This window comes from Labrus mixtus, chromosome 1 (assembly GCF_963584025.1).
Source record: "Labrus mixtus chromosome 1, fLabMix1.1, whole genome shotgun sequence".
Lineage (NCBI taxonomy): Eukaryota > Metazoa > Chordata > Actinopteri > Labriformes > Labridae > Labrus > Labrus mixtus.
The window spans coordinates 17467825-17494914 of NC_083612.1; the positions used below are offsets into that span (position 1 = coordinate 17467825).

A 27090-nucleotide genomic window follows, 5' to 3' on the forward strand; every position below is an offset into this window, starting at 1 on the left:
CAGGTCACACTGTCTTGGAAAGACATCATCCTGCTGTCTTCTACTTCTTTTTTCATCCCGCTGTTTATTTTTTCATCTGGCACCAGTGATCCATAATGGTATCATCTGACCCAGGACAATGTTATATTGCAGTATCGATAATTTGTCCCGCCCCATCATATAAGGCCAAGATTAATTGAATATAAAGTATTATGATTGCATTGACAGTTTTAATATAGATTTTATAGATTTTATTTATTTACTGATTTTCTTCCTTTATGGCTGTGTATACATTTTAAATTCATAAATGAAAGTGATTAAAAAAACAAAAAAACACTATGAAAGGTTTTCTTTCACTTTGACGCTCAGAGATGCAAGACTTCTTCTCTGGACTAACATTTGAGTGTTAAGATATGAAACCTTGTTCTAGATAACCCTCCCTGCATTCTGATCTGTAACTGTCTTTTTTTCAGGATTCTGTCCATTTTCCTGAATAATACATGGACTCTTCTGCTTCTTGATTTTTTTTTTTTTTAGTCTCCACGGTGCTTTTTGTTCAGTGTTTGTAGTTTGCTTGATCACACAGGATTTAAAACTGGCACAGCTCTCAGCCAACGGCTCAAATGGAATTACTTCCCTCCATCTCTTTTCATCTGTCATGCTCTCCGTTTGTGCACTTCTTACGTACAGACACACCTAACATCAACACAAGGGCCAATTCTTACACAGTGGGAAAATATCAGGGAGCTCTTAACTCGGCCCAAAACGTAGACGCAAAGACTCCCAGCGTAGGAGTGCACCGTGGTATGAATGGGCCAGATGTTTTGTATCTGTCAGAAGAAGGACAGGCATGTAGCTTATGATCACATGAGTGTTTTAAACTAAAACTCTTAAGAACATTAAACAATTTGCATTCATGTTTCAGTTTATTAACATTGAAAAGTGTTGCTTTTTTTTTTTAAACAATATTTTCAAAAGTCTCAAAAAAACTGCAGAAATAATAACAATAATAATAATACTGATGATGATGATTATAATTTAAATTTATGTAGTGCCTTTTAAAGGACCCAAGGACGCTTTACATGGTATATGTGAGTCCAAGATCCATTTTGCTTGGGCAATGAAGTGTGACATATCATATCGCATCGTTTCTGACGTATTCCTATCTTATCCAGTGTTTCCCGCAGCGCTTTATAGACAGCTGCCTTAAACCAGGCGTCCTCCTCCTTAACTACCCTTGTAGAAAAAAAAAAATGATTAAGTTCTAACAGCAGCTCCAGATGCTGTTGGATGCTCTGTTTGGATCCTACCCCCATGGATCGGGCCACAAATGATCCGCGAAACTGTACCAGCCTTCTGTAGCGGCAACTTATCTCTAATTTATTTAAACCAGTTTCCTGTTGTTTTACACTGAAGAGGAGGCCTGAGGAGAACATTGACGGCTGTTTGTGTTGGCCGATGGATGGCGTTGATTCTCATGAAGTCATGCCAACCTTTCACATTGTCCTGTTTCTATTTCTGTTTCTGTTTCTTGGGCTGCCATTTTTACGTTTGTAAAGCTAGCACTTCTTGCATTAGGTTTTCTCCACCACGTAGTGTTCATCTTTTTTTTTTCTTCTTTTTTTTATCTTAAGCCCTGATCATTTATCAATGCCAGGCAGTCAGAGTAAAGCAGGGGACTAGATCTGATTGTGCTAATGGTGCGTTAAAAGAAGCACCACATTAGTGTTACATGTGTGTGTGAACAAGTCTATGCAGTGTTCGTGTTCATTAATTTGTGTGTGTGCCTCTTTTCAGAGTTTTGGAGTGCCAAGGCCTTCCTATCGTCAACGGCCAATGTGATCCCTACGCTGCTGTCTCCTTATTAGGACCTTCAAGGTCAGATCTAACACACCGTACACAACTATTTCCATTGCATGTTGAAGCTTATGAACATGAGATTTTACATCCTCTGCCTGTCTGCGTCTTTCAGGTCAGAAGCAAAGAAGACCAAAGTGAAGAGGAAAACCAACAACCCCCAGTTTGAGGAGGTTTTCTATTTTGAGGTAAATATGTCTGTGTTTGTTTTACATTCACTTTGTCAGATAGCCATATAACACAAGGGTATTTGGCTATAAGTAAAGACCAATATTTATTTGTACTTTGTGCCTAAACAGTGTGACAGTGTAATGAAATAATTACCCTTAGCTTTGCACGCACACACCAGTTAGCATCATGATGTGTTGCCTCTAAATTGTTTAGCAACTTGCTAGCTAAATCAATTTAATCTCATTCTTCTTGAATTTTGAGTCCTAGGATGGGTTTTCTTTTACGATAGTTACAGTAACTTAGAGTTGCTGTAATTAATGTGACATTTTGCTAAAAAAAAATCTAACGTTAGCATGTGAGCTTGTCAACAAGCTAGCTGTCCAGCAGAGTCACTTTCGTTGATGGGGAGATTTGACCAATTCAGCATGGTAAAACGGACTCACTGTCAGCTTGACATGTTTAAATTCAAACATGTTAAAAAATAAATAAATAAATAAAAAATGTGTTTGAGGTTAAAAAAATATATATATAGAAGGAGCCCTGGAAACTTTGTAGACAGTTTAAAGTGTATATACAGCTTCTCAGGTGTTGCTCTATATTTTACCATGTTAGAATGTCTTTGAACAATGTGATTTTTTATTATTTATCTAAACATATTTTTTACATCTTATTATACTAGACCAAAAGTTCAGAAAAATGTACATAAAAGTTTATTCTATAAATATCTTATAAGAACACCACAGTTCACTTTATTTGTATTCACGAGTTAATATTTACAAGGTTTTTTTTCACACACACACACACACACACACACACACACACACACACACAAACTCCCTTTCATGCTGCCCCCGTTAACCCTCGCTCTGCAGCAGCTCTGACATTTTTGTGTCGCCCCTCCCTCTGGCGTCTCCGCTGCTGCAGCACCAAAAGACAGCAGGACAAGAGTATGATTGATTCGGACAAACCACCAAACAATCTGGCCCATTGATTTTATCTGACAACAAGACCGTCTCATTTATTCCCCACCAGCACATGAGCGGGACCCTGCCTGCAGCCCCCCCCCCCCCCCCCCCTCTGATTCACACACGGAGGTTCACATCCACACGCAAACACAGGCCATCCATCAAGCATAAATCTGTCATGTGATTGTTCCTCTTCATTCTTTCAAATTTTACGAGGTTAATCCTCCAATTTCACGTGGACTAATGGCCTAATGGCCTAATTTTACACAAAACAACTTCTTCTTTTGTGGGAGACTTTTACAATAAATGACTTTATTGATAACTTTGAATTGTATTCAAATTATTGACTTTGACTTTGGTTATTTTATTGTTCAGTGGTGAGAAATGGCAGAGATTGTCTCTCCAAGCTTACAAATTCAGATGAAGCATCAAGTGATAAAGAAAAAGATTAGAAATTGATATTGAAGAAGCTTGAAACCTTGGCTGAAATGATCGACCAGCTAGTAGTTCCATCTCTGCTTCACACACTTTGTAACAGCTTCCACTAACACACAATTCTACATGTTAACTCTGTCTCTCTTTTCTAGGTGACGCGGCCATTAAGCTATACAAAGCGGCAGTTCGATGTTGAAGAAGAAGACGTTGATAAGCTAGCATTGAGGTGAGACAGCGCGGATTTCTTGAGGTTAAGGTGCCTTGGTGTATTTTAAACATGTCCCATGTTATGAACTAAATCTTTTTTTTTTGCATTCAGGGTGGATCTGTGGAACGCCAGCAACCTGAAGTTCGGGGACGAGTTTCTCGGAGGTGTTCGCGTTCCTCTGCGTGTCTTGGGTCAGGCAGGGGTCCACGATGCATGGTGAGAGACTCATATAAACACCACACTGTCTCCTTTCACACTCCCTTCTTGGTTTGTCACTCACTTCCCTTCTGTTTTATGGGTTTTCCCACTGAAGAAGTACTGTTCTGTGCCCTGCTGCTGCTGGCGGGGTGTGATTTCATTGTCATTGCCATTCTGAGTATGTGTTGCAGTAGAAACGGCAGAGCAATAGCAACAAGTATCAACACTGACAACAGACCCGCTTTAAAGTTTTTCATTCAATTAGGGAAGATTTCGCTCAGCTTGAATTCTCATTTCCAACAGCAGAGCCTCTTGTGTTTTGCCTCAGGCTTAATGTTTTTTTGTAAACTCTGAACACTTCCCTCCATCCCCTTACATTTCATGAAATTATATTCGGTATCTTAAGCTTCTCAATGGGCTGCACATCTTTGCAGCGGTTAGCGCTCTTGCCTCACAGCAGGAGAGTTCCTGGTTTGAATCATCGTTGTTGACTTGGACTTTTCTGTGTGGAGTTTGCATGTTCTCCTCATGCATGCTGTGGTTCTCTCCTTGTGCTCCAGCTTCCTCCTACAGTCTAAATGTTTGTCGGGTTTATTGGTGACTCTAAATTGCCCTTAGGTGTAAGTGTGGCATAGTTGGTTGTCTGTCACTGTATGTCAGCCCTGTGATTGGCTGTTGACCAGTCCAGGTCGTACCCCGCCTCTCACCCAATGACAGCTGGGATTGACTCCGTGGATGGATGGATGAAAGTTTCTCAATATGATTATACAGTTAAACTTTCATTAATTGACAGCATTGAGTGATGATGACATATATGTCAAATGTTTTAGGAAATATTTTTTTAATCCAGTTTTCCTGTTTTTGTCTAATTTTTGGTCTCTACCAATTTACTGTCGAAATACCATATGTGCTGCAGCTGCAAAATACTCTGCTATGTTCCCATACATGTTGCTAGCTGTGTCTTGTTGGTGCCGGTCAGCTAGCATTCAGAGCTTTTTTTTATTAGTACGTTTTTCCACCGAATCATGAACTTGAAGTGAGATTGATAAGTGCAGTTAGTGAACCAAAACCTCTGTAGAAGTGAAATTAACTGCATAGGTGTGTGGGATTTCTCTGTTGGTTTGTCACTGTCAGTAACACCATGAAAAAGAATTGTCATAATAGTCATTATTGTCATAAAAATGAATATCTGTGTGTAACCTTGTTTTGAAAATGTGCAAACCTCATTCCCTGTAAGTTTTCCCAAAATGGAATCAGTGAGAAATTTCAGATTTGTCTGATGAGAGATCTTAAATTCTTCTTCCTCAGGTACTATCTCCAGCCGAGGGAGAACGGCGGGAAGTCAGTGAAGGTAGAAGAGCTCGGCTCTCTGCGTCTTAACATCGTTTACACGGAGGACCATGTCTTCCCCTCCGATCACTACACCCCCCTCAGAGATCTACTGCTGCACTCTGCCAACGTAGGGGTACGTGAACGTCTTGTACACATGAGGCCTCCTGCAGCATCTTGTTCTCTGATCTGGTGTACACTCCACTGTCTGAATACTGTTTGTTCATTTTTCTTTGTTTAGCCTGTTTCTGCGTCCACGGCTCATATTCTGGGGGAGGTGTGTCGAGAGAAACAAGAAGCAGCCATTCCCCTCGTGCGACTGTTTCTTCACTACGGCAAGATTGTGCCTTTTATCAGCGCCATAGCACATGCTGAAGTCAACCGCACACAGTGAGTGTGTCATCACACCTTTTACGATTTGTATAAAGAATGAACACGTCCCAAGTCACTTATTCCATTGTGTATGTCAACTACCTTTTTGTAGACATCCTACATATGTTGTTTCATATGTTAGTGACTTTCAATATCAAAAAACATCTTCAAAAAATACTAGGGCTAAGGTCCAAAATGAATTTATTGCATTAGTTTTCAATTAGTCTATTCGATATCAATTAGTCTATTCGATATGTAAAAAGTTCCTTTTTTCCGTGTTTAAGTTTAAATCATAACCTTTGGTTTACCACAAGTAGCGTATCTTCTTTCAAAATAAAAGCAGCTTTGTATTCAAACAGGATGTAAAGTGTCCTTAACTTTAGACAGAACAGAACTACAAAATAAAAGAAACACTTTCTTTGAAATGCAAAATAATGGAATTTCTAAAATGTAATAAAAAATGCAATTAATCTTTGGGCACCGGATAGCCTAGCAGTCATGTTGCCCTGTGTACGGAGGCTGCAGTCCTCGTTGCAGCAGTCTTTGGTTTGAATCCAACCTCGGCTTGTTGTCTCCCACTCTCTCCTCCCAGCATTCCCTGTCTCTCTTTATCTCATCTAATAAATACAAAAGGCCCCAAAAAATGACTTAACTTGTATGTACTAAAATGTAATTAATCGAGATCAACTATTGAATTTCAGCGATTTATATAGGGATTTAAAAATGAATCGTTTAAAAGCTCTCCTATAACTGTGGCTTTTAACTGTTTTTTTTCTTGATGAATAGAGTTCATGATTCAATATAAACCAGCTGAAAGTAGAATATTTGTGATTTGTAATGAATTTCAACACTAAATCAGGCTCAGATGCATTTCAAATGTATTGAAGAAAGTGACTGAAGAAATGAGGTCATCATATTGAGTACAATATCTGCTAGCTAAGCACATGAATTTCACTGTGCAAATACAGCGAGCCAGAGTAATGCAATGAATTAAATGGCTTGTATAAAATCATGTTATTTATTAAGTTGCTGTTTTAACTGTACTCAAACCTCCTCCTTTGCCTTTCTCTATTTGTAGGGATCCTAACACCATTTTCAGAGGAAACTCGCTGACCTCTAAGTGCATTGATGAGACCATGAAGCTGGCAGGGATGCACTATCTACAAGTCACGCTCAAACCCATCATAGATGAGGTATATGTTTATTCCTTTATTAAGAGTAGTTGTTTCTTTATTTACCAGATGTTACACAGACTTTATTCTCAATCTAATTTGTATCACATGTCTGAAGAAACCGTGCTAAATAATGTGTGAGTGAATTTTTCAATCCTTTTATAAATCTTCATAGATTTGCACAGAACACAAACCTTGTGAAATCGACCCGGTGAAGCTCAAAGAGTCGGAGAACCTGGACACAAACAGGGTGAGAAAACGACCGTGTTGTGTGTTTCTTGTTTGTTGTGTGTTCATCACGGTATCATCTTAACATCTCTATCCTGCCCCTTCTTCAGGAAAACCTTCGTCAGTATGTAGACCGGATCTTCAATGTCATCACCACCTCTGGCGTTCGCTGTCCCACCGTCATGTGTGATATCTTCTTCTCGTTAAGAGAGTCCGCTGCCACCCGTTTCCAAGGTAACTCACCTCAAGTTGAATGACTGAACTGAGAGGGAAAAAAAGAGAGAGCCTGCTGCTAATAAGAAACAGGAAACACAAAATAAAGAACAGGATGTACAAGATGTCCAAGGACACTTTCTTCTCTTACAACTCTGCTTTTTGTGTCAAGCCTGTGAACAATTAAACACACATTATGATTATGTGTGCATAATGTACTAGAAATGGGATGTACTGTGCTGCCCCCTGTTGACTGTCAAATGGTACTGCGGGCACACAAGGAGGAAACCTGAAGAAATAAAAGAGCCGCTACAAGCCCACATTTTATCTCAAGTATATAACATAATTGCCCAGTTCCCTGTAAAAGAAGTATTTTCTGTATGAGAAATTATAGAATATGTTAATATGTGCTTTTCTCTTTCCAGATCAGCAGTACATGGTGTGTTTTCAGATTACATTTATTATGTCAGTATAAAAGAAAATGTCTTTTCTGCTCCCCAGTTGACCAAGATGTCCGGTACACGGCAGTAAGCAGTTTCATCTTCCTGCGTTTCTTCGCTCCAGCCATCCTGTCCCCCAACTTGTTCCATTTAAGGCCGCACCATCCAGTGAGTCTGATGTTTAAAACTATCACACAGCCAACATAAGGGAATATGGGATATGACCATCAGTCAATAATTTGAATGACCATAAGTCAATCAATTCGATGAACCAATCAAGCCAGCTGTGAGGAAGAGTTTAAAAATGTGTATTTCCGGCCTATGTTTGTGTAGCATGTTCATTAGACAGAGTGTAAAACTGAATTTCCCCTCACTGGATTAAAAGTATAACTTATTATTATAATTATAATTATTATTTAAAAAAAGCCCCTTATGGATACAAGCTCTTTGTTTTGTCTTGGTTGTTATGAGTCCTTCTCATGTTCTGAGATAACCCAGTCTGATTCAATTTCATTTTAATGTATGTTTGTGTCGCCTTCATTCAAATTTTAATATAAAGGAAAATATTTCCCAAAAAACTGACATTCTTATAAAACACTAAAGACCTTTTTCTATCATCACATGATATCTCACCTTATTGCAAAGCCATGATAAACAATTTCACACTCTGAATACAGGTGCTGCAAGGATACAAGGATACTAATTTCATAGGAAACAGTGGAAAAAGTAGCTTTAGTACATTATGTTCCAAAGTAAATATTTCTACTCCATTTCACATTAAGGATCTCTCATGCCTGTTTATATAAAGTCAGAGTCGTACTAGATGTTCTTGATTAATTTGGCCTGAGCAGGTCGTAGTTATCCAAACAGTGCTTTTACGAAGTGGTCAAGCAGGATTGCTGATTTCTCTGGATTTAGTTTATTTTTAAATGCGTTGGTTTTTTTTTGTTGTTGTCTTAGGACCCTGCCACCTCTCGAACCCTCACCCTCATCTCCAAGACCATCCAGACCCTGGGAAGTCTTGCCAAGTCTAAATCAGTGAGTATCTGTGGGATTCAAGTGCATTTCTCAGTTTCTATTCCAGGGACCGATCTAGGCTTCTTTTGTTTTTTTTTACTCTGAAGAGTTAAATTTAACACATCGTTCTGATCTTTCCCTCTCTGTCTGTCATTTCTTTCCATGCTTTGTTCTTTTTCCAGGCCAATTTCAAAGAGTCTTACATGGCTGCGTTTTATGACTACTTCAATGAGCAGAAATATGCCGACGCTGTGAAGAATGTGAGTGTTCGGTTCCTTTTCTTGTTGCACTCAAAAAAATAAATCTCTTCCAATGCATAGACACACGATCAAATATTGTTTTTTTATTTTGTTCGTTGGATAAAGATACACCTGAGATGAATGGCTAATAAAATTCATTCCTGGACGAGGGTTGAGACAAACTGAAAAGAGTGAAGTGGAATGTGTGGTTTGATTGGACAGAAGAGATAAAAATGTTGATATATATTGCCTTATTTTCTTCGCTCCATAGTTCCTGGACCTGATCTCCACCTCTGGAAAGTGGGACCAGAAGAGTATCGAAACACCGATCATGCTCAAAGAGGGGTAGGGAAACTTTTCATCAAACTGATATTAAGTAACAATGGCGGCTAAGAAGTAAAAATTGATAAGAGATTAAATTGCCGTCATTTGAGGGATAATTGAGATAAATCATTTAAAGTGTTGTTATTGTATTAACACTGTTCTGATGAAGCTACTTTTCTAGCGTCACCAAAGTGTCTCATGCCCCTTTCACCTCTAATGAAGCAGCTTCATTTTTGTCATCTTACTACTTTATGAAGGTCGTCCTGTGCGGCACTCGTTTCTAGCTTCTTTAAATGCAGTAAATGGTTTGACTGTTAAGGCTTTTTGCCCAGACTGAGATATTTTGGGAAACACTTACACCACACTCTCACACGCCTGTGTGGTTGATATGATGCGTCTATGAGCTGCTGGTCAGAAAAACAGGAAGTTAGGAGAAATAGCTAGCTACAAGCTCGGCAACATAAGCTTTCCCTGTAAGCTTTACAGCAACTGGCAGACAGATAGTCTGTTTTCCTACAGCTGAATTGAGCCACACTAGGTGTAGGATTTTTGTATTTTTAAGCTAAACTAAGCTACATGGCTGTGGCTTCATATTTATCTCAATGACACAAGAGTTATATTAATTGTCCCATCCAATTCTCTACTAGAAAAGGAATAATTGTATTTATTTTGTTTCGTCACCAGCTAACAGGAGCTTTAACACGTTTGACTCTTGTGTAGCGATAAATAGTAAAATCAAAGATTACCTGAAGTTGTAATCAGGGTGCTTTCCCGCGACACACGGGCCGTTGTTTGATGATATTTCTGCTGAGGCTGTAAAACGGAGAAGGGTTGACAGTAGTTGTGTCAGCGCCTCGCTCATCAACATCCCCACCCTCTTTTGTTTCTGCTACCTGGGCGTAGGAGTGTAAGACTCACTATAAAGAGGGTTGATGGGAAGGGGTCAAAAGGCACCAAGGGCAGGTAAGAGCTTACTCTATATAAAGGCTTTGCCCTCGTGACCCCCTGTGTGTGCACTGTGACCTATCCAATCGTAGCTGGCCATTTTGTCTCCCGATATGCGCTACCGTAAATGCTGCTGCACTTTACTTTATATCCAGCCCAGATTTGAGCAAGCTGTCAAATAATCTGTCACTATATGTGATGGTGGTTTAGTCTTTTTACATTCACAAGGCACAAGTATGATGCCTTCAGGGACTGTATGGTATAAAGTAAAGTGGTTACTTTAAAGCCTGCTTATGAAGAAGACGTCACCAGTGCTCGTCTCGCCATGTCGGACATGCTTGGTGTGAAAGTGACAGCAAGGGTTGGTTACTGTACAAACATTGGTTACTATAGAAACGTGTTTCTGCCTGCACTCTGCTCCTTTACACCCTTTGACCACTGTGTGACCGAGTCACTAACGTAACATAAGGGTTCCCAGCACAGCTCCAGGCGTTACTCCACATGTGAAAGCAGCAGGTTTTTGGCTTAATAGTACAGATGTGATCGTGGGAGAGTAGAACATGTGCTGTTTGTAACCCCTGTGCCCCATATTCAGTGTGTCCTAGAACTCTTTGTCAAACACATCCTGTTTATTCTCCCTGAATGGTCCATAGTAGTGGTTTAACATGTTTTATCCCATTGACAACCCAGAGTGTACAACTATATCTTTATTAGATTGATTGCAGGGGACAGAAATCCACAGATCTCATTTATTTAGTTACACTGTGAAAGCTAAACTAGCTTGGAAAAAACCTTAGAATAGCTAAATTATCATGGAGGATTTGTGCTTTTATTTATTTAATTGTTTATTTACAGGTAAATTAGGAATTAGTCCTTAAAAAAAAAACGCATTCATCAGCAGAAAATCATACCTATGAAAAAAACAACATCCTTCGTCACAGCTACGTTAATAGATTAATTTTCCAGATAAATAAATTCATCATTTGATCAATAGAAAGACAGAAAAAGTGACAAATGCCCATCTTAAATATCCAGAAACGTTATAAAGGCGAAACTTTTCCAAACTTAAAGGTTCAGAAGCACAAAACTGGTACAAAACTGTGATATAAAAAGAGATGATAAAATAATATAAGATTATAAAAGGTTTTTTAGCTTTAACTTTGGTCAGTTATCTTTAGCGTTTAGAAAAACAATTAATTCGAGTGCTGGATGGCCTAGAGGTTATGACGGTACGCCCCATGTACAGAGGCTGCGCTCTTCATCGCAGCGGCCGTGAGTTCGAATCTGACCTCGTCCCGTTGCTGCGTGTCATCCCCCACTCTCTCCTCCCACTGTTTCCTGCCTCTCCAGCTGTCCTATCCATGAAAGAAGAAAAAACGGCCAAAATATAATTAAAAACAAACAAACAATGAATTAATTAATAAAAAATCAACTTGTGACAGCTCTTGTTTCTTACACTTAAAAGGGATTGTTGCTCAACAGAATCAGGTCATCCATTAACACAGCATCAAGAGGTGTTTACTGAATATTCCCCCAGTGAACGACACACATATGTGACATATGATTATTACCTGCTGTGACATAAAGATGTCATTAATTGTTGGTGTGATGGACTAACTAGAACTAGCTTTTATGTCTTCTGACTTTATTTTAAAGAAACAATTTAAAAACAATCAAACCAGTGGAATGAAATCTGACTTTAATTTTGTGTTTTGATTTGGCATAAGTCTGTATTTGTGATTTATACATGATTTCTGAAGTAAGGGGTAAAACATGGATACCTTTGACCGTCTCCTGACTCATAGAATTTGAAATGTATGAGAGCTGAACATGTGCAGCAGCGTTTAACACGAGGAGCTGCAAGCATGTGAATGGAAAGAGAAACGACAAATTCAAAGGATGTTTATTTTTTTTAACAGAAGGAAAGGATAGTTTTTATGCAATCTTATACATTTACAGTGGTGAGATTAAAGAATGCATTGTGCAAAAGAATAAAAGCATAGTGACGCATTTAACAATCTGTGTGAAACATGAGCTCCTCCGTGAAGGTTTTCAGTGGTATTTCTCTCACTGCTTTTCCCTCAGATTTATGATCAAGAGAGCTCAAGGAAGAAACCGTTTTGGAATGAAGAACTTCAAGAAGAGATGGTTTCGCCTCACCAATCACGAGTTCACCTACCACAAAACCAAAGGTGAGGACCGGGATGATTAAGAATCCTCTTTGGGATGCATTGTTTCCTTCTCGGTTTATGTTATCATGTGAACTTCTGCACGAATCAGCAGGAGGGAGAGACTCTGCTGAATGTACATTTAGTCTGAACACAATGTGTGTTCAACACATGTGGTGGAGATTATGTTCATGAGCAGGAGAAGCATTTGGGCTGCATCCAAACGAGCTGAGGCCAAATCATACACATGGGCAGTTTGTAATCCAGACTACATACCAGGATGAAGAAGAGAGTACTAAAATAACTCAGTATGCAAACTAAAAGGTTTACGTTTTTAAGTGTGTTGTTTTGTTGATGGACACTGTTCTCACACTGTTAAAGCTGTTAAATCAATGCACAAAGTGAAAGGGATAAGATGCTCAGAGCTGCTAAAACAGTTCAATTAAATAGCATAAAAATGTTCATCTTTGCTCAAATATTCACTTTTTTGTTCTTAAAAATTTTATTTTGTAAAGAGACTGCATAAACTGTGTACTTAAATATGTACTGTACTTTGGCTCAGAATGTCCCATATCACAGACCTGGTTTATGTACATATTTGATTGTTTATTTGTATTAGTTTATTTCATACGAATATGTTGGAAACTTTGATAACTGTGCTGCCGCCTGTCTTGGGCAGAAAACAATTTGAATATAAAAGCAAGTGTGTGGGTGAGGTAGAAACCTGTTAGTGGTGCATCTTGGGAAAAGTAGCACTCCCCTTGTCCTTGTATGTCAAAAAGATACTGTGTAATTACTACATGTGGACATAAAGACAGAAATTAGAACAATTAAGTTAAAAACTAAATTTTGGGGGTGACTGGGATTTAGGGAACCAGTTTCAGACTTTGAAACTCTCTGCTTCAGATTATTATTATGTGTTATGGAATAAGAATTCAGTATAATAACTAGAATAAAATTTGTGCTCTAATGACTCTATGGACACACATTTCATAAACTCATATTGATTCCATAAAGTTCGACCCTTTCCTCCATTCTCTACCTATTTGTAGTTTTTAATATCTGCTGTGTTTCCTTGTACCTCCAGGCGAGGGCGCTCTCTGCAGCATTCCCATAGAGAACATTCTGGCTGTGGAGCGGTTAGAGGAGGAGTCTTTTAAGATGAAAAATGTAAGGAACCCAACACATCAACCCCTTATAAAATCACTGGCTGTTTGCCGAAATCTGTTCAGATTAGCTCTGTCATTTAGATTCCTCCCTCACTTTTTGTCCTCTGCATCCTTCCTCCAGATGTTCCAGGTGATTCAGCCCGAGCGGGCGCTCTACATCCAGGCTAACAACTGTGTGGAGGCCCGTGACTGGATCGACATTCTGACCAAAGTCAGCCAGTGTAATCGCAAACGTCTTAGCACCTACCACCCTTCAGCCTACCTCAACGGCCACTGGCTCTGCTGCAAGCTCTCTGCAGACACAGCTCCTGGGTGCTCGCCCTGCACTGGGTATGTAAGGTTGTCCAAATCCACTTATTGTAAGGTTACTTTTCTTTATGTCTGCACTCTTATCCTCGTGTGTGTCTGTTTTCAGCGGCCTCCCTGCAAACATCCAGCTTGATGTAGATGGAGACAGAGAGACGGAGAGGATCTACTCCCTGTTCAGCACGTACATGACCAAACTGATCAAAATGCAAGGTCAGACAAAAGTCATTTTAGGAGTATGAAGCGTCTGTATTTTTGTGTTTATTTCCCACATTGACTCTATTCCTTCCTTCTACTTCTGTTGGTCTTCCCTTGCAGAGGCCTGCGGCAGTAAATCTGTGTACGATGGGCCTGAACAGGAGGAGTACTCCACATTTGTAATCGACGACCCCCAAGAGACCTACAAGACCCTGAAGTTGATCGTTTCGGCTGTGCAGACTCTGGAGCAGCAGCACACCAAGTACAAACGGGACAAGTTCAAGAAAACAAAGATAGGCAGCCAGTAAGTCCTTTTTTAAAATTTTATGTAGGCTTTTATCCTAGATGATGATGTCGATTAAAACAGTGTGTTCCAAACATAGGAACTTCCAATTAGGGCCAATAAGTGGTGTAGACACACAATCCACAGTTGGCTATTATTTATTTAACATGAACAAAACAATGCTGGAGATTAAATGTTACACTTTGAACATTGAAAATGAATTCTCCCATCTTACAGTTCAAATCACAGTTTGGTTTGGACCTTTTTTTTAATTGGGCCTCTAGTTTAGCTCGTAACTTAATCATCTTGACTGAAAACATTGATTTTTTATGTTATCTTTCTTTCCTTTAGAGACCGCTCTGTAACCTATAATACCCTCCATATCTCTGTTTCCTCAGGGAGCATCCAATTGGAGACAAGAGTTTCCAGTGCTACATCCGCCAGCAGTCGGAGAGCTCCACCTACTCCATCTAGCAGCGGCCCTGTGAACTATTTCTATGATGCCTAGAACCAGCATATCTTACTCTGCTGCAAAGAAATCCATCATATCAATGCTCCGTGTCTTGTGTTGAGATTTAAATCTCTATTCTCCCTGAAAGTGGAGAACTTTGGAAGCAGGTGATCGTGGTGAGGAAACAAGTCTCTTGAGAGTTGCTTGTTTGAATAATTTTAAGGAAAATAAGAGTTTTTCGACACACACCAGACTGAAGCTGAGCTGATGGACTAGATGGACTTTTCCTCTGCAGTCGCTTAAGGTGCATCACACTCCATCTTTGGAGAGCAGACCTCAGATCAACAAGGAAAACGGAACAGTTCTGTATGAAAGGAAGGATGTGAACGAAGAGATAATCACAACATCCATCTTTTTCAGACGACGAGAGAACAAACAAGAATTTTCACTGGACAGTTTTGACAGTGACAAACACGCACTTTAATCGCCTCCAAATCTATGGATGAACAAGCCTCGCAGCACACTTTCAAAAAAGCTTATTTTATCTGTTTGATTTGTATTTGTGTATTTTAATGCTCGTTGAAATCTTCTGTTGTATTTCATTCTAGAAAGAAGGAAGGAAGGCCAACTATTTTTTTCCCTTCTCAGGCGTTGTTATACCCATGAACCTGTTTTTTTCTTCTCGTTTTTTTATTGTCCCTGACCTCCTCAGGAAGGCTGTGAAGGTCGAGGGCACACAAGAAAGGAATTGTTGGGACCAAGGACAGCCAAGAGAAGCTCGGTGTTAGCAATCAAAAGAAATCACACCACAGACAATTTTAGCTGCAGTTTTCAAAGCTCATCACCAATCTCAATGTTAAGTTCAGGACTTGGGCATGTTATTTAAAGAGTTGCTCGGCTGTAGTTTGATATTGTACCCCTATGAGACCAGCACCAGGGTAAGAAGAAAGATTTCTCTTTTGTTCTGCTTACACTGAGTCAGACAAACATGGATGCCAGTTTCTGGATCTTCATTTGATTTATCAAGTTGACGCTTCTCTTTAAACTAAGACATCGTACACTTGATGGCAGATTAGATGAACTTCATCGTATTCCCCATTTGTGACCAAAGAAATTAGAATGATTTGAACCCCAGAACAAATTTCTATATGAATCAGAACCAGACTGACTCACCCAGGCTTACATGCTGTAAATCCACGTTGACTCCCATATTCTATGAAGTAAAAGAAAAGTGAATGAACATACATGTATTCAGTTGGATTCTGTGTTTAACCACAATTTCTATAATTCAGTTGTCAAAATATCCAATCAGAAGCCACGTATTAGTACCCCTGACCAAGCAATCACAACCATCCACTTTTAATGAGCTTTAACCGTATCCTGACTTTTGAAGGTCCACATTCATCAAAAGTAACTAAATCTGCTTCTTTAAAGAGGTGGTGATACACGCAGACATGTTTGTTTCTCTTTGGAAGTAGAAAAATAATTCAATCCAAACTATCCCGTCAGCTCACACAGCAGTCTATGTTTTAGCACAGCTCATTCACAAGGATAGTTTTTAGCTCAACTTAATCTTATATTTTAACTTGAATCTATATACTAACATTTTAACCATTCTTCTCTCCAGTTAGAAAAGTCAAATGGATAGCATGTCACTGGTTGTGTTGCCCTGTTGGCTGCCTAATGATACAGTTCCTCTGTTCTGTGAGTTTAGCTCTGTCTTACTTTAACGAGCTGCCCCCCCCTGTAGTTTCAGACCTTTTCATAATGCATTCCTCTGAGAAACTGCCTGCTGTGAATTTTTACCCCGACAGAATCTGTTGAAGGTACAGGATTTAATGCGTTTCAACATTTTTCATGTTAACGTACATATCAATCAGCATTAACTCTCGCCAAACCAGTGCATGTGAAATCTAGTTGTAGTCGCAATGATAGCCTCCACGGTCACTTCTGTGCAACTGTGTGACTACAAACCACCACTTTTTTTTTTTGTTTGTATCGTCACAACGAAATGGTTATGTAGCCTCATGGGTGTTCACAGGACCCTGAACAGTGCCAGTCATCACTTTTATAAAATTCTCTTTATGAAAAACAAACAAAAAAAAAAATCATTGTTAAGATCTTCTTTTATATCTCAACACTGTTTAAAAAAAAAAAAAAAACAAAGACACACAAGCAATTTATTCCAATGTCACATTTTTTCTTTATCAAATATGTTGCTCTATGAGGACGTTTCTCAACAGATCGACTCTGTTTTCTATCTTTGTCTTGTCATACAGATATCTCGCTGTGTATCTGAACTGAATGACTGAGTTTTGTGCATTTTTGTGAGTGTGCGTTTGTCGGTATGTGCAGGAGTGATTGAAATGACGGGTTGAATTGCCAACTGAGTAAACCCAGTGTTACGGGTAAGGAAAGGAAGAGTCCCACTTTAAAAAAAAAAGAAAGAGAAAATCACTGCCTGTAGTTGTAGTAAGGACTAGAAGGACTGAAACAGTTCCTCTACTCTCTCACCTGATCTAGTGTCTCTCCTTTCCCCTCTTGTATAGAACCACTGTTCCTTGTTTAAGGAACCTTTGCCAATATAATATCCCTAAACATTTGTATGTATCTAACACTGTAATAACATTGAAACAAGAACAAAAACAGCATTGCTTTAACATCTGAACTTTGGTGAGTATTTGTTTCCACCAGTTACTAACTCCCCTCAGGGTTTATGAAACTCAGCAGCTTTTTGTTGTTGTTGCCAAAACCAATCACCAAACGGTTCCGTCTCTCATCTCTAACTTGATAATCATATTTATAATCATTTTCGGTTAAACCTTCCCAGAACTATCTGCTAAGCTGGTGGGGTCATGACATTGACAGTAATGGTGAAATCCTTCACCAGGAAACCCACAAAGGAATGACTTATGCAATAATGATGTTTCAGCATGCAATAATGAACAACCCCCCCCAATAAGCCCATCAAATGATCGAAAAAACAACGCACATCTTCAGCAAAATGCCTCTTCAGATAAATGCATATTATAAAGGGAGAACAGTGTATTTTGTACAAATATTTTAAAAGTATTAAAATAAGCCTGTTATATGTGTACATACAAATGTTGAATGAATGGTGAAAATGTGATGTGTTTTTTTTCTCCTGGATAACTAAATGAAACCGATATTAATGCAAATGCTGGTGTCCATGTCATATGTTGAACAGTTCATTCTGCCTTCACCCTCCACTGCACACAATAACATCGTACGGTTAATTTGGTGTCAATGAGACTTTTTGTGAAAATAGATCTACCAGAAAATATGCTTTATTAAAATATGTATTTTCTTTGCTCTAGTGGTACAGATAGATATATAGAGATATAATGCAAACAAATGTTTATGTTTGTACAAGCCTCAGAAAATTTATTGATCCCAAATTAATTTGCACTCCCTGGATATACCCTACTGAGGACGAAAGGGATCATGGCAATTACGGTAGATTTCAGACAAATGCCTTTACGTCATGCATCCCCTAGTTTTTTTTTTCATTTGTCTTTTATCATAAAAGCGATGAATCTGTTGTTTCTCCTTAAAAACTTAGAATGAAAATCATTGAATTCATGCAATCGACATTTCGTAGCCTAATGGACACACGGACACTTTACATCAGAACACAAAGACAACACCATTTACCCAGTCCAAAGTCCATCAGCTGAAGGCCGTGGAGATGGTGAGGAGGATGACTGACTGTATGCTTGGTAGTTTACAGTTACAGCCAATATTAAAAAAAACAAATATTTCCAACCAAGTAATCTGTTTTTACAAAAGACCTTCCAAGAGTAGGCTTCTGATATAAAGTAGGCTATAACAGCGTATTGACAATAATTGATATGACTAGGGATGCACGATACACTTTTTTCAGTTCTGATCTGACCACGATAAATATGTATCATACCAATACTGATTCCGATCATTTTTCTTAACATATTAATATTGTTATTGTTGGTATTATGTTAAGTGTATGGATACACAGAGCTGTAGTAAACATTTCTTATTCATGTGCAAAGAATTGTAACCAGCTACAGTTCTTGCACTTCAATTGAAAATAGGGAGCTGTTCCATCGTATCATCTTGTCTGAACGTCTTGATGAAGACGATTCGTGGGCACTTGCAGTTCAGTCTGAATGTCTTTAAAGCGAGACGGTGCAAGCTGAAAATAATGCCCAACGATCTCTCTTAATCTGTGATGTGGCTAGGTGCCGTCAGTCCAATATACAGTATAGTCCATTTAAATCACGTCAATATCGACCCGATACAGATATTGGATCGAATCTGTCCAATCCCTATGACCACCCCCAAATGCAGGCCATCCCTATTTTGTCCTTCATTTTCTTTTCTAAAACATAATCTTAAAAAAATGAAGCAAACTGATTGGCTACATTTACTTACAGCATTATTGGTCTGCTGTCTGTTTTCTGACAGCTGTGCAGGAAATATTGCAGCAGAGGTCATGCTGTCCTACTGAATCTCAGCACAACTTTAACAACCTTCAGCGGAAGTGATGCTAAGACAACTCTCCCTCTCTAGAAATAAAAGTATAAACTGTGAAGGTCAGTTTATTATTGAAAATATTGGCTGAATGTCATAGCCTACGTGTCAGTTTGAAACATTGGCATTTCTTGTTCGTCACTTTGATTTATTTTATGTGTCTGTGTGTGTCTGACACTCCCGGACATCCTTTTATGGCGTTAGATCAGTCTCAATATTCACAAATGCACACAGAAGGATTCACAAATGTATTTCAATGCACACACAAATATATTTCATGTGCAGCAGGGGAGTCTCAAAAATCCCGCACACAAATGCAGTGAGGTTCACAAATGACAAACAGTTTGTAAATGCAGACTGAACAGTTTATATATTTGTGCATTTCTAGTACACATATACAAAACTATAAATATTTGTGTGTGCATTGAAATACATTTGTGAATCTTATTTTTTTTATTTGTTTTACATTTATATAGCCTAGAATGAAATATATTTGTGTGTGCATTGAAATACATTTGTGAATCCTTCTGTGTGCATTTGTGAATATTGAGACTTGATCTAACTCCGTATCCTTTGTGCTCCGGGCCTTCTGTCGTGTATTGTATTTAGAAAACCCATTTTCTGCATCAGTTCAGCCAGAGCATCAACAAGTTGGCGTGTAAGTAAACAATAGTGTCGCTCAGCGTGTACGCAGCGCTCCCTAGCTGCCTCCCCCTCATTCCCCTCTGGATCTGCTCTCCTGGCGGCCCCCGTCACTCCTCCTCTCCCTACGAAAAACACTTTCGGGAAGAATAAAGTTTTTCTCCCCCTCTAACGGACTCGTACGCAGCCAGCCAGGCGTTACTCAGAGCCAGCCCTTTGGCCTAGCAGGAAGAACAGCTCGACTATGTGGAGACAGAAGCGGGCACTTGGGGAATCCTTGGCTTGTCTCGTGTTTCTTGTGACGCTCGTCGATGCTTATCGATGTAAGTATGCAAGTGTGGTTTACACTTTGAACCCGACGTGGTGAAGTAATTCACGGAATGGCCTGTTACAAACTATTTGTTGTCAGTAGGCTACCCCAGATTTAGAGCAGCTCTCAACGTGAACGTGAACAGCCAAGGACTTTTTAAAACAACGCTGACGTGACAGCAGCTTACAGGGAGCCGATGGTGTTGAGGGGTCACGACTCCTTTCTACACCGTGGTTCATACGAGCTGCTTGTTGCGACCAGGAGGGGTCATTTCTGGGAAATAACGGTTTCGCAATGACCTTTTTTTTTTTTTTTTTCCTCAGGCCAACTCATAGTAATTGTCCACTTTGTCCATGCATGCATGCAGCAGCTTCATCAGCCATCTGTCATGGCAAACAGAGGAGTGGAATTCCTGCTGGGATCTGTCATGTGTTATTATATTGTAGCTGCCTGTGCCTGCTGATCTTAATCACATATGTGAGAGAAACACTAAGATAGTAAACTGCATATTAACAAGAGGCCTCTGGTTGTTGTAGTTGCAAGCAAACCTCACTCACAATGGAAATATACATAATGCATTTGGATGAGTGTGTGATTTATGTCTGCATCTGTGTCTGTTCTAGTCCTGAGCCAGACCACAGCCTCCCAGTTCCTGAGCCGGCACAAGAGAGCAAACTCACTGTTTGAGGAGAGCAAGAAGGGCAACCTGGAGAGGGAGTGCATCGAGGAGCTGTGCAACAAGGAGGAGGCCAGGGAGATCTTTGAGAACCAGCCCGAGACGGTAAGAATAGCTGATCTCTGAATAACATCTGGCTCTATCCAGATGTTTTACTGGAGTTACGATTATTTCCAAAAACAGCTGGCTGTAATTTCCCTTGTTGCACGATCTCATCTGGTTGTACCCTCTTTTTCTTAATGTCAAACATGAATAAAGTCTGTTCTTTCATCTGTTTGGTGTTTCATTTAGGAGTACTTCTACCCCAAATATGTTGGTAAGTTTGCAGGTTTGAGTTATGCTTGTTCTTATGTTGTAGTATTACTTTTCTTTTTCTAACTTTTCTGTTGTTGCAGCATGTCTGGGTTCACACCGTGTGGGCATACCAAGTCAGAACTCAGGTTCTGCCATCCCATCAGACCTTCGCACCTGTGTGAAAGGTGAGGGGGCTTTTTGGTGGAAAAAAAAGTCTGCAATTTATGTACTTTTTTTAAAGGTATATAAAGCTTCTCATGTTGTTATGCTTTAATCCAGGCTTTGATGTTGTGTGTGTGTGTGTGTGCAGAAATTAGTGACCAGTGCACGCCGTATCCATGCTATAAGGAGGGCTCAGAGCGCTGCGTGGATGGTCAGGCCTCCTTCACATGTGTGTGTAAGCCTGGCTGGAAAGGGCCACGCTGTGAAGATGGTGAGTTCTGACACATCAAGTGGGAATTTAAAATGTTAAAAGTGAAATTAAAAAAGGTTAAAACATAATGGCTTATGCCTTACATCCTGTATACATTTAGATTTTTTTTTTAATTAATTCAACCAAACAACTAATAAATGTAACCCTCTTATGTGGCTGACCTGCCTGCTGATATGTTTTCATTTCTGGGCAGACATCGACGAGTGTTCAGATCCTGAATTTCCAGCCGGATGTAACCAAAAGTGTAAAAATTTCCCCGGCAGTTTCCACTGTATGTGTGAAGAGGGCTACTTCATCACTGACAAGATCACCTGTGTGGGTAAGACTCTGAAGTTATTGTTAAAGGCTTCACAGTCTTTACTGCTTCATATAATTGAACTTTCAGTGTATTTGCGTACCACTGAAAGACAGAAAGGGACGGTTATATCGTCTCTCTTGGTGTGCATGTGAAGTAATGGCTAACATCCCACATTATGTGAAGACATCATGTCCCAATAGAAAAGGGCTACATACAGGGCTAAGGCAGCTGAGTAAACACATTTCTATACAGTGCATTATTCTTTGTTATAACTTCCTTTATATTTATCCATATGGACGAAGGGACCCCCATGCACTTTAAAACCCAGCTGTTGTCCTCAGGGGCTGAAGCATTTGCTATTTCTAAAGCTGACCTGAGGTGAACTCTTGTGAAACAGAATGTGAAAAGATTTTACTGCATGAAAAGACCGTCCATCTCTTTATGCTTTTGACAGACCACCAGTGACAGTGCTGATTGAACCTGCTCATAGCGAGTAGATGCTTGGATCTGTCAAATGCTGTGTGGGCAGTTCTATCAGTGTTTATCTACGAGTTTGTTGAGGACAAAGTCTTAACAAACATCAGAATGAGTCAGCACAGTCCATTTGCTCATCCTTTTTTAAATGTTCTTTGGCTCTTCAAAGGGACCCAGATCTTATGACTTGACCCCTTTTTTTTTCCTTTTAATAATTTTAATTGCATTTTTTTGCAGTTTTACCCTATGTAGTTGAAATGCCTTTGTTATTTCATTATTGAGGACCGACACAGCTCATATCAATAATCTCACTAGACAATTGAACCTTTTCCAATTTCCATTGACTGTTTTTTTCAGATATCAATGAATGCCTCTTGTACCAGAGTATCTGTGCACAGCCTGCTAAATGCGTCAACACACCGGGCATGTATGAGTGCCAGTGTCCCTCAGGGTTCAAATACAACTTCACTTCCAAGACCTGCAACGGTGAGACTTCTGTTTGATGGAAAACATGTTATAATATTATATCACTCACTTAGACGTATGTATCTTGACTGACTGCATCAATATGTTTTCCCTGTTGTTGCAGATGTAGACGAGTGCGAGTTTAATGTGTGCGATGGGACATGCTTCAACACCGTGGGCAGCTATGCGTGCCACTGCGATGGTCGCGTAGGTCTTCGTTTGGGAGAGGATAAGCGATACTGTGAAAATATCCCTGTGTGTGTGGAGTTGTACGACTACAAACACCCTGAGATGCTCTACCTGGGGGAACAGTTCGCTGGCCTTCCTGTCATCTATCTGCGCTTCCGTCTACCAGAGAACACAAAGTGAGAGTCTGTCACACACACACACACACGTTGTATCCCATCTTACACAGATACAACGTGCACTGCATTATACCATCACAAAAAAATCAAAGAATAAAAAGTCATTCTTGACCTTTAAAACATTAGTTTAGAATAAAGGGGAAATTAAATGAATGAAAATCTTACTGCAGCTTCTTCTTTCTCTTCCAAAAATTATTTACTCTCAGCGATTGTCGAAAACCACTGAACATACATTTTCACATTGACAAACTTAGTCATGTTTTTTTTTTTACTTCTGTCTGCAAGTTCTAAACTTCTAGAAACAAACACATCCATAAATGAAGAAGTGGTACAATCCTGTTCTGCAGAAAAAGGTCCTTGAACAAAGAAATGAGTCAGCACTTTGCCTGTCTGATTCCATCGATTAAAATCTAGTTCCTTTTTTTTGACCGGGTAAAAGGTCAGTTCTCGAAATGAGATCTCTCCTTCGAACAAACTTATGAGATTTTAATGTTTTGTGGTACAATCTTAATTAAAGCTTTAGTCTGCATTCACTTCTCAACAATCTTTAAAAGTGTTCTTTGTACGTGATGATTATCATTCTGAACAGAAATGTGTTCAAGTATTGGACTTTTGTCGCCTACAGTTCTTAATGTCAGCAAAAATCCAGCAGTTATATTAATCCTATTGCATTTAGTGAGGTACAAATAGAGATGATAACATCCATGTTGGCATATTATGTTGTCAATGCAGCGCATAACATTTAATATTCAACAGCTGTCATTTTGTTTCTGGCTCTCAGGTTTGCAGCAGAGTTTGACTTTCGCACGTTCGACCCAGAGGGCGTTGTCTTGTACGCAGAGTCATCCCAGGACTCGTGGTTCATGCTTGGACTGAGAGGAGGTCGAATTGAAGTCCAGTTCAAAAACCAGCACACATTCAAAGTGACCAGCGGAGGGAAATTCATCAATGATGGACAGTGGCATGTGGTAAGAAGAAGCATGAGTCCAATATTTTCCTACAGACACACACACACAGCTTGTTTATTTGTAACTAACTGGAAAGCTAATCGATAAACTGAACTGATGGAGAGTGGATTGTGCTGTGATGATGACTGTCTCTAATGCTGAGTTACACTAAGGTTAATACTGTTTGTGTAACATGCATTCAGATCTCTGTGGATGAACTGGAGAGCAGCATCAGCGTGAAGATCAGCAAGGAAGCCGTGATGAGCATCAACAGCCCTGAGAGTCTCTTTACTTCAGTGAATGGCAAACTAGAAACCAAGGTGTACATCGCTGGTCTGCCAAACCGCACAGATAACCTCGTCAAACCTGTAAGCATGCCGCACTCAATTAATCCAATCAAGCAAGGATTTTCTGTCCCTGTGACCACATGTAGCAGATGAATGAGAATCATAAAATTTACATTACAAGTTACACTGATAAATAGGGGTTAGCATTGGACCAGCTCCAATCCAGTGTTTTGTCTCCATCCATTCATTAGATCAACCCCCGACTCGATGGCTGCATCCGGGGCTGGAACTTAATGAACCAGGGGGCATCTGGGGTAAAAGAGGTCATCCAGGAGAGGAAGAGTAAACACTGCTTTGTGTATGTGGAGCGAGGCTCTTTCTTTTCTGGGGCAGGACTGGCACAGTTCAACAATGACTACAGTGAGTAAGTTATACTTAATACATACGTACGGGGAAACATCGCTTCTGTTCGATTTTATGAGCATTGAGCAGCTATAGTAACAGACCAAAATGCAGTTCTGAGCATGTTTTAAATGCAGCAGCGGGCTTTTACTGCATTGCTGTTATCATCTAGAGGATACACATGGAAAAAAAGGAATGTCAAATTCCAAAAAGAAAGGCCCCAGTTGGCTCTGGCGGGTTTTCAATAGAGACCTATTTTATGTTTTACTGAAGACCAGCACATGTGCAGTATAAAGGAATGTTTCTTTGGAAGTGATTTATGCAAAATTCAAGGATATTTGCAAGAGTTGAGTACACCTAAAGCCACCTCCATTTAGGTTGAAACATGGCAAAGACCTTCTGTATGTATTTGTGTTTGTGTATTTGTTTTGTAATCAGGGGATTCTGGGAGCTGGAATGTGGATGTAAAGCTGAACATACGCCCATCCAGCAGCACAGGCGTCCTCTTCGCTCTGGTCCAAAACAACACAGTCCCCCTGTCGGTGGCTGTCGTAACGCAGGGAGAAGAAGAAGCTGTACGTTTTTTTTCATGTTGCATGTCTTTACTGTACACACATTTAAGCACAAACATGCACAATTAAAGGACGTGATGTTGTTGACGTCTCTGCTCCAGAACCTGCAAGTGTTCCTAGATGGCGAACTGGTTGCCACGCTGGACTCACTCATGCTGTGTTACCCTGATCGGCTGACAGTGCAGCTGAATGTGACTCCGACAGAAATCCAGCTCTCGGCCAACTCGTCCACCGTCACCTACGTGAAGCCTGAGGGCCTGCAGAAGGCGCTGGAGCGTCTCAACGGCACCATGCAGAACCCCATCAGTACATATATAGGAGGAGTACCAGGTCAGTAACCGCAGCATGGTGACTTCAAGATGATTTATCTCATGTGGCGTCCTGGTTATTATCATTTCAACATGATCACCAAACAGTCATGATCTAGCTGGCAGGGTTTCAATGCTGAATGATGATTAGAAGCTCCAACCAAATAAAAATGGAATATCCTCTTCATTGTAGTGAAACTGCATAACATTTAGTTATGCAGGCAACTTTTACCCAGGTACAATATTGTATTACAAGTAGTAGTTTTTTTGGAGGGGGTGGGGTTAGCCTTTATTTGAAAAGTGGTTAAAATAGGACATCAGGAACAGAGCATGGGGAATGACGTGCACAAAAATAGCCACAGGTCGCACTCAAACCCGGTCCTCCTGCTTGGAGAACTAGTTCCAAAGAATAGAGTCAAACCCCGGGCTGCTTCATCGTGGACTCAGCCCGTGTAAATTGGGGCACCTACTCTACCAACTGATCTAAACCGGTGACCCTACAATTTATATTTTTGACCAGATGATGGCGCTAGATGAAAGCGTGAGGGCTTGACAGTTCATCCTATGGAGGACACAGATTCTAAACTCAATTGCAGGCAATCCATACAAAAGTTGGAGAAATACTTCCCCAAGACCCTATAGACAACATCTCGCTGTGATCGTAAACTTTACAAAAGTCTTGAACTTTTGTGTTCTACTTATTTTTCAAATGTTTAATTGTGTTTTCTTTGTGTTGCCTCTAGTAACCTTGGTATCAAAAATGCTAAAGTAACCATAATCTCTCTCTCTTTCTCTCTCTGGCTCACTCTACAGACAATGTCCCGTTACCTGCCACCCCCGTGTCAGCGTTTTACCACGGCTGCATGGACATCACTATCAGCGGCAAGCAGCTGGACTTTGACGAGGCTCTCAGCAAACATAACAGCATTAAGTCCCATTCCTGTCCTCCTGTTTCTGCTCCTGAGAGCAACCCTGAGGCTGCAAATCCGCACAGAAAGTGACCCTAATTAACAAGCCATCAAAAAAAAAAAATTAAAAAAAAAAGACGTCACAGGAGGCAGCATCCCACAGCGGCCACTTCTTAGATAATTTTGGAAAGAGAGATATAGAGGTTGAGAGAAGACAAGAAGCAGGATGGGGATGAGAGGGAAGTGACAAGAAGAAGTGATAGAGCTAGATTGTTACAGTCGTTTTTGTCGACTCTCTGTGATGGTTCAATTTCTGTTCACATCCTTTTATCCATACAGTATTATTGTTCCTGTCCTGGGAGCAGGTTTTTTTCTTTCATTAGTGAAGCACAACGAAAGCTGACTTGCCAGTGAGCTCGTCAAAAGCTGAATGGTTCAATGACGTAGTTGTAGCACTTTGTTACAATGACACAATTGCTTTGTAGGAAACTCTTAAAAGGAGCTGAGCTCTG

The 27090-nt window shown here is 39.9% G+C and overlaps 2 protein-coding genes across 2 annotated transcripts in view; both read left to right on the top strand.

Annotated features, from left to right (window-relative positions):
* The window catches only part of rasa3 (RAS p21 protein activator 3), a 38387-nt gene extending 20541 nt beyond the window's left edge, over positions 1 to 17846 (top strand). Inside the window, exons 6-24 of the mRNA XM_061035806.1 lie at positions 1777 to 1857; positions 1952 to 2024; positions 3560 to 3633; positions 3727 to 3831; positions 5122 to 5278; positions 5384 to 5532; positions 6593 to 6707; positions 6862 to 6936; positions 7025 to 7148; positions 7629 to 7735; positions 8528 to 8605; positions 8767 to 8844; positions 9095 to 9168; positions 12178 to 12284; positions 13348 to 13430; positions 13551 to 13759; positions 13845 to 13948; positions 14054 to 14237; positions 14615 to 17846. Coding sequence (XP_060891789.1) covers positions 1777 to 1857; positions 1952 to 2024; positions 3560 to 3633; positions 3727 to 3831; positions 5122 to 5278; positions 5384 to 5532; positions 6593 to 6707; positions 6862 to 6936; positions 7025 to 7148; positions 7629 to 7735; positions 8528 to 8605; positions 8767 to 8844; positions 9095 to 9168; positions 12178 to 12284; positions 13348 to 13430; positions 13551 to 13759; positions 13845 to 13948; positions 14054 to 14237; positions 14615 to 14690 — 2053 coding nt within the window. The 3' untranslated portion in view covers positions 14691 to 17846. The remainder of the gene's footprint in view (positions 1 to 1776; positions 1858 to 1951; positions 2025 to 3559; positions 3634 to 3726; positions 3832 to 5121; positions 5279 to 5383; positions 5533 to 6592; positions 6708 to 6861; positions 6937 to 7024; positions 7149 to 7628; positions 7736 to 8527; positions 8606 to 8766; positions 8845 to 9094; positions 9169 to 12177; positions 12285 to 13347; positions 13431 to 13550; positions 13760 to 13844; positions 13949 to 14053; positions 14238 to 14614) is intronic.
* Positions 17847 to 19954: 2108 nt separating this feature from the next.
* Positions 19955 to 26977, top strand: pros1 (protein S). Its single transcript, XM_061035817.1, has 14 exons — positions 19955 to 20162; positions 20773 to 20930; positions 21117 to 21141; positions 21221 to 21304; positions 21430 to 21552; positions 21746 to 21871; positions 22682 to 22810; positions 22914 to 23154; positions 23936 to 24122; positions 24305 to 24469; positions 24640 to 24808; positions 25229 to 25365; positions 25464 to 25692; positions 26484 to 26977. The coding sequence occupies exons 1-14, from the start codon at positions 20084 to 20086 to the stop codon at positions 26669 to 26671; spliced, it is 2040 nt and encodes a 679-aa protein (XP_060891800.1). The 5' UTR covers positions 19955 to 20083; the 3' UTR covers positions 26672 to 26977.
* The last annotated feature ends 113 nt before the right edge of the window (positions 26978 to 27090 follow it).

Coding starts and splice junctions, on each gene's coding strand:
- pros1 (XM_061035817.1), top strand. CDS start 20,084: ATGTGGAGACAGAAGCGGGCACTTGGGGAATCCTTGGCTTGTCTCGTG. Junction 21,142..21,220: donor CTTCTACCCCAAATATGTTG/GTAAGTTTGCAG, acceptor CTGTTGTTGCAG/CATGTCTGGGTTCACACCGT. Junction 24,809..25,228: donor ACAGTTCAACAATGACTACA/GTGAGTAAGTTA, acceptor TTTTGTAATCAG/GGGATTCTGGGAGCTGGAAT.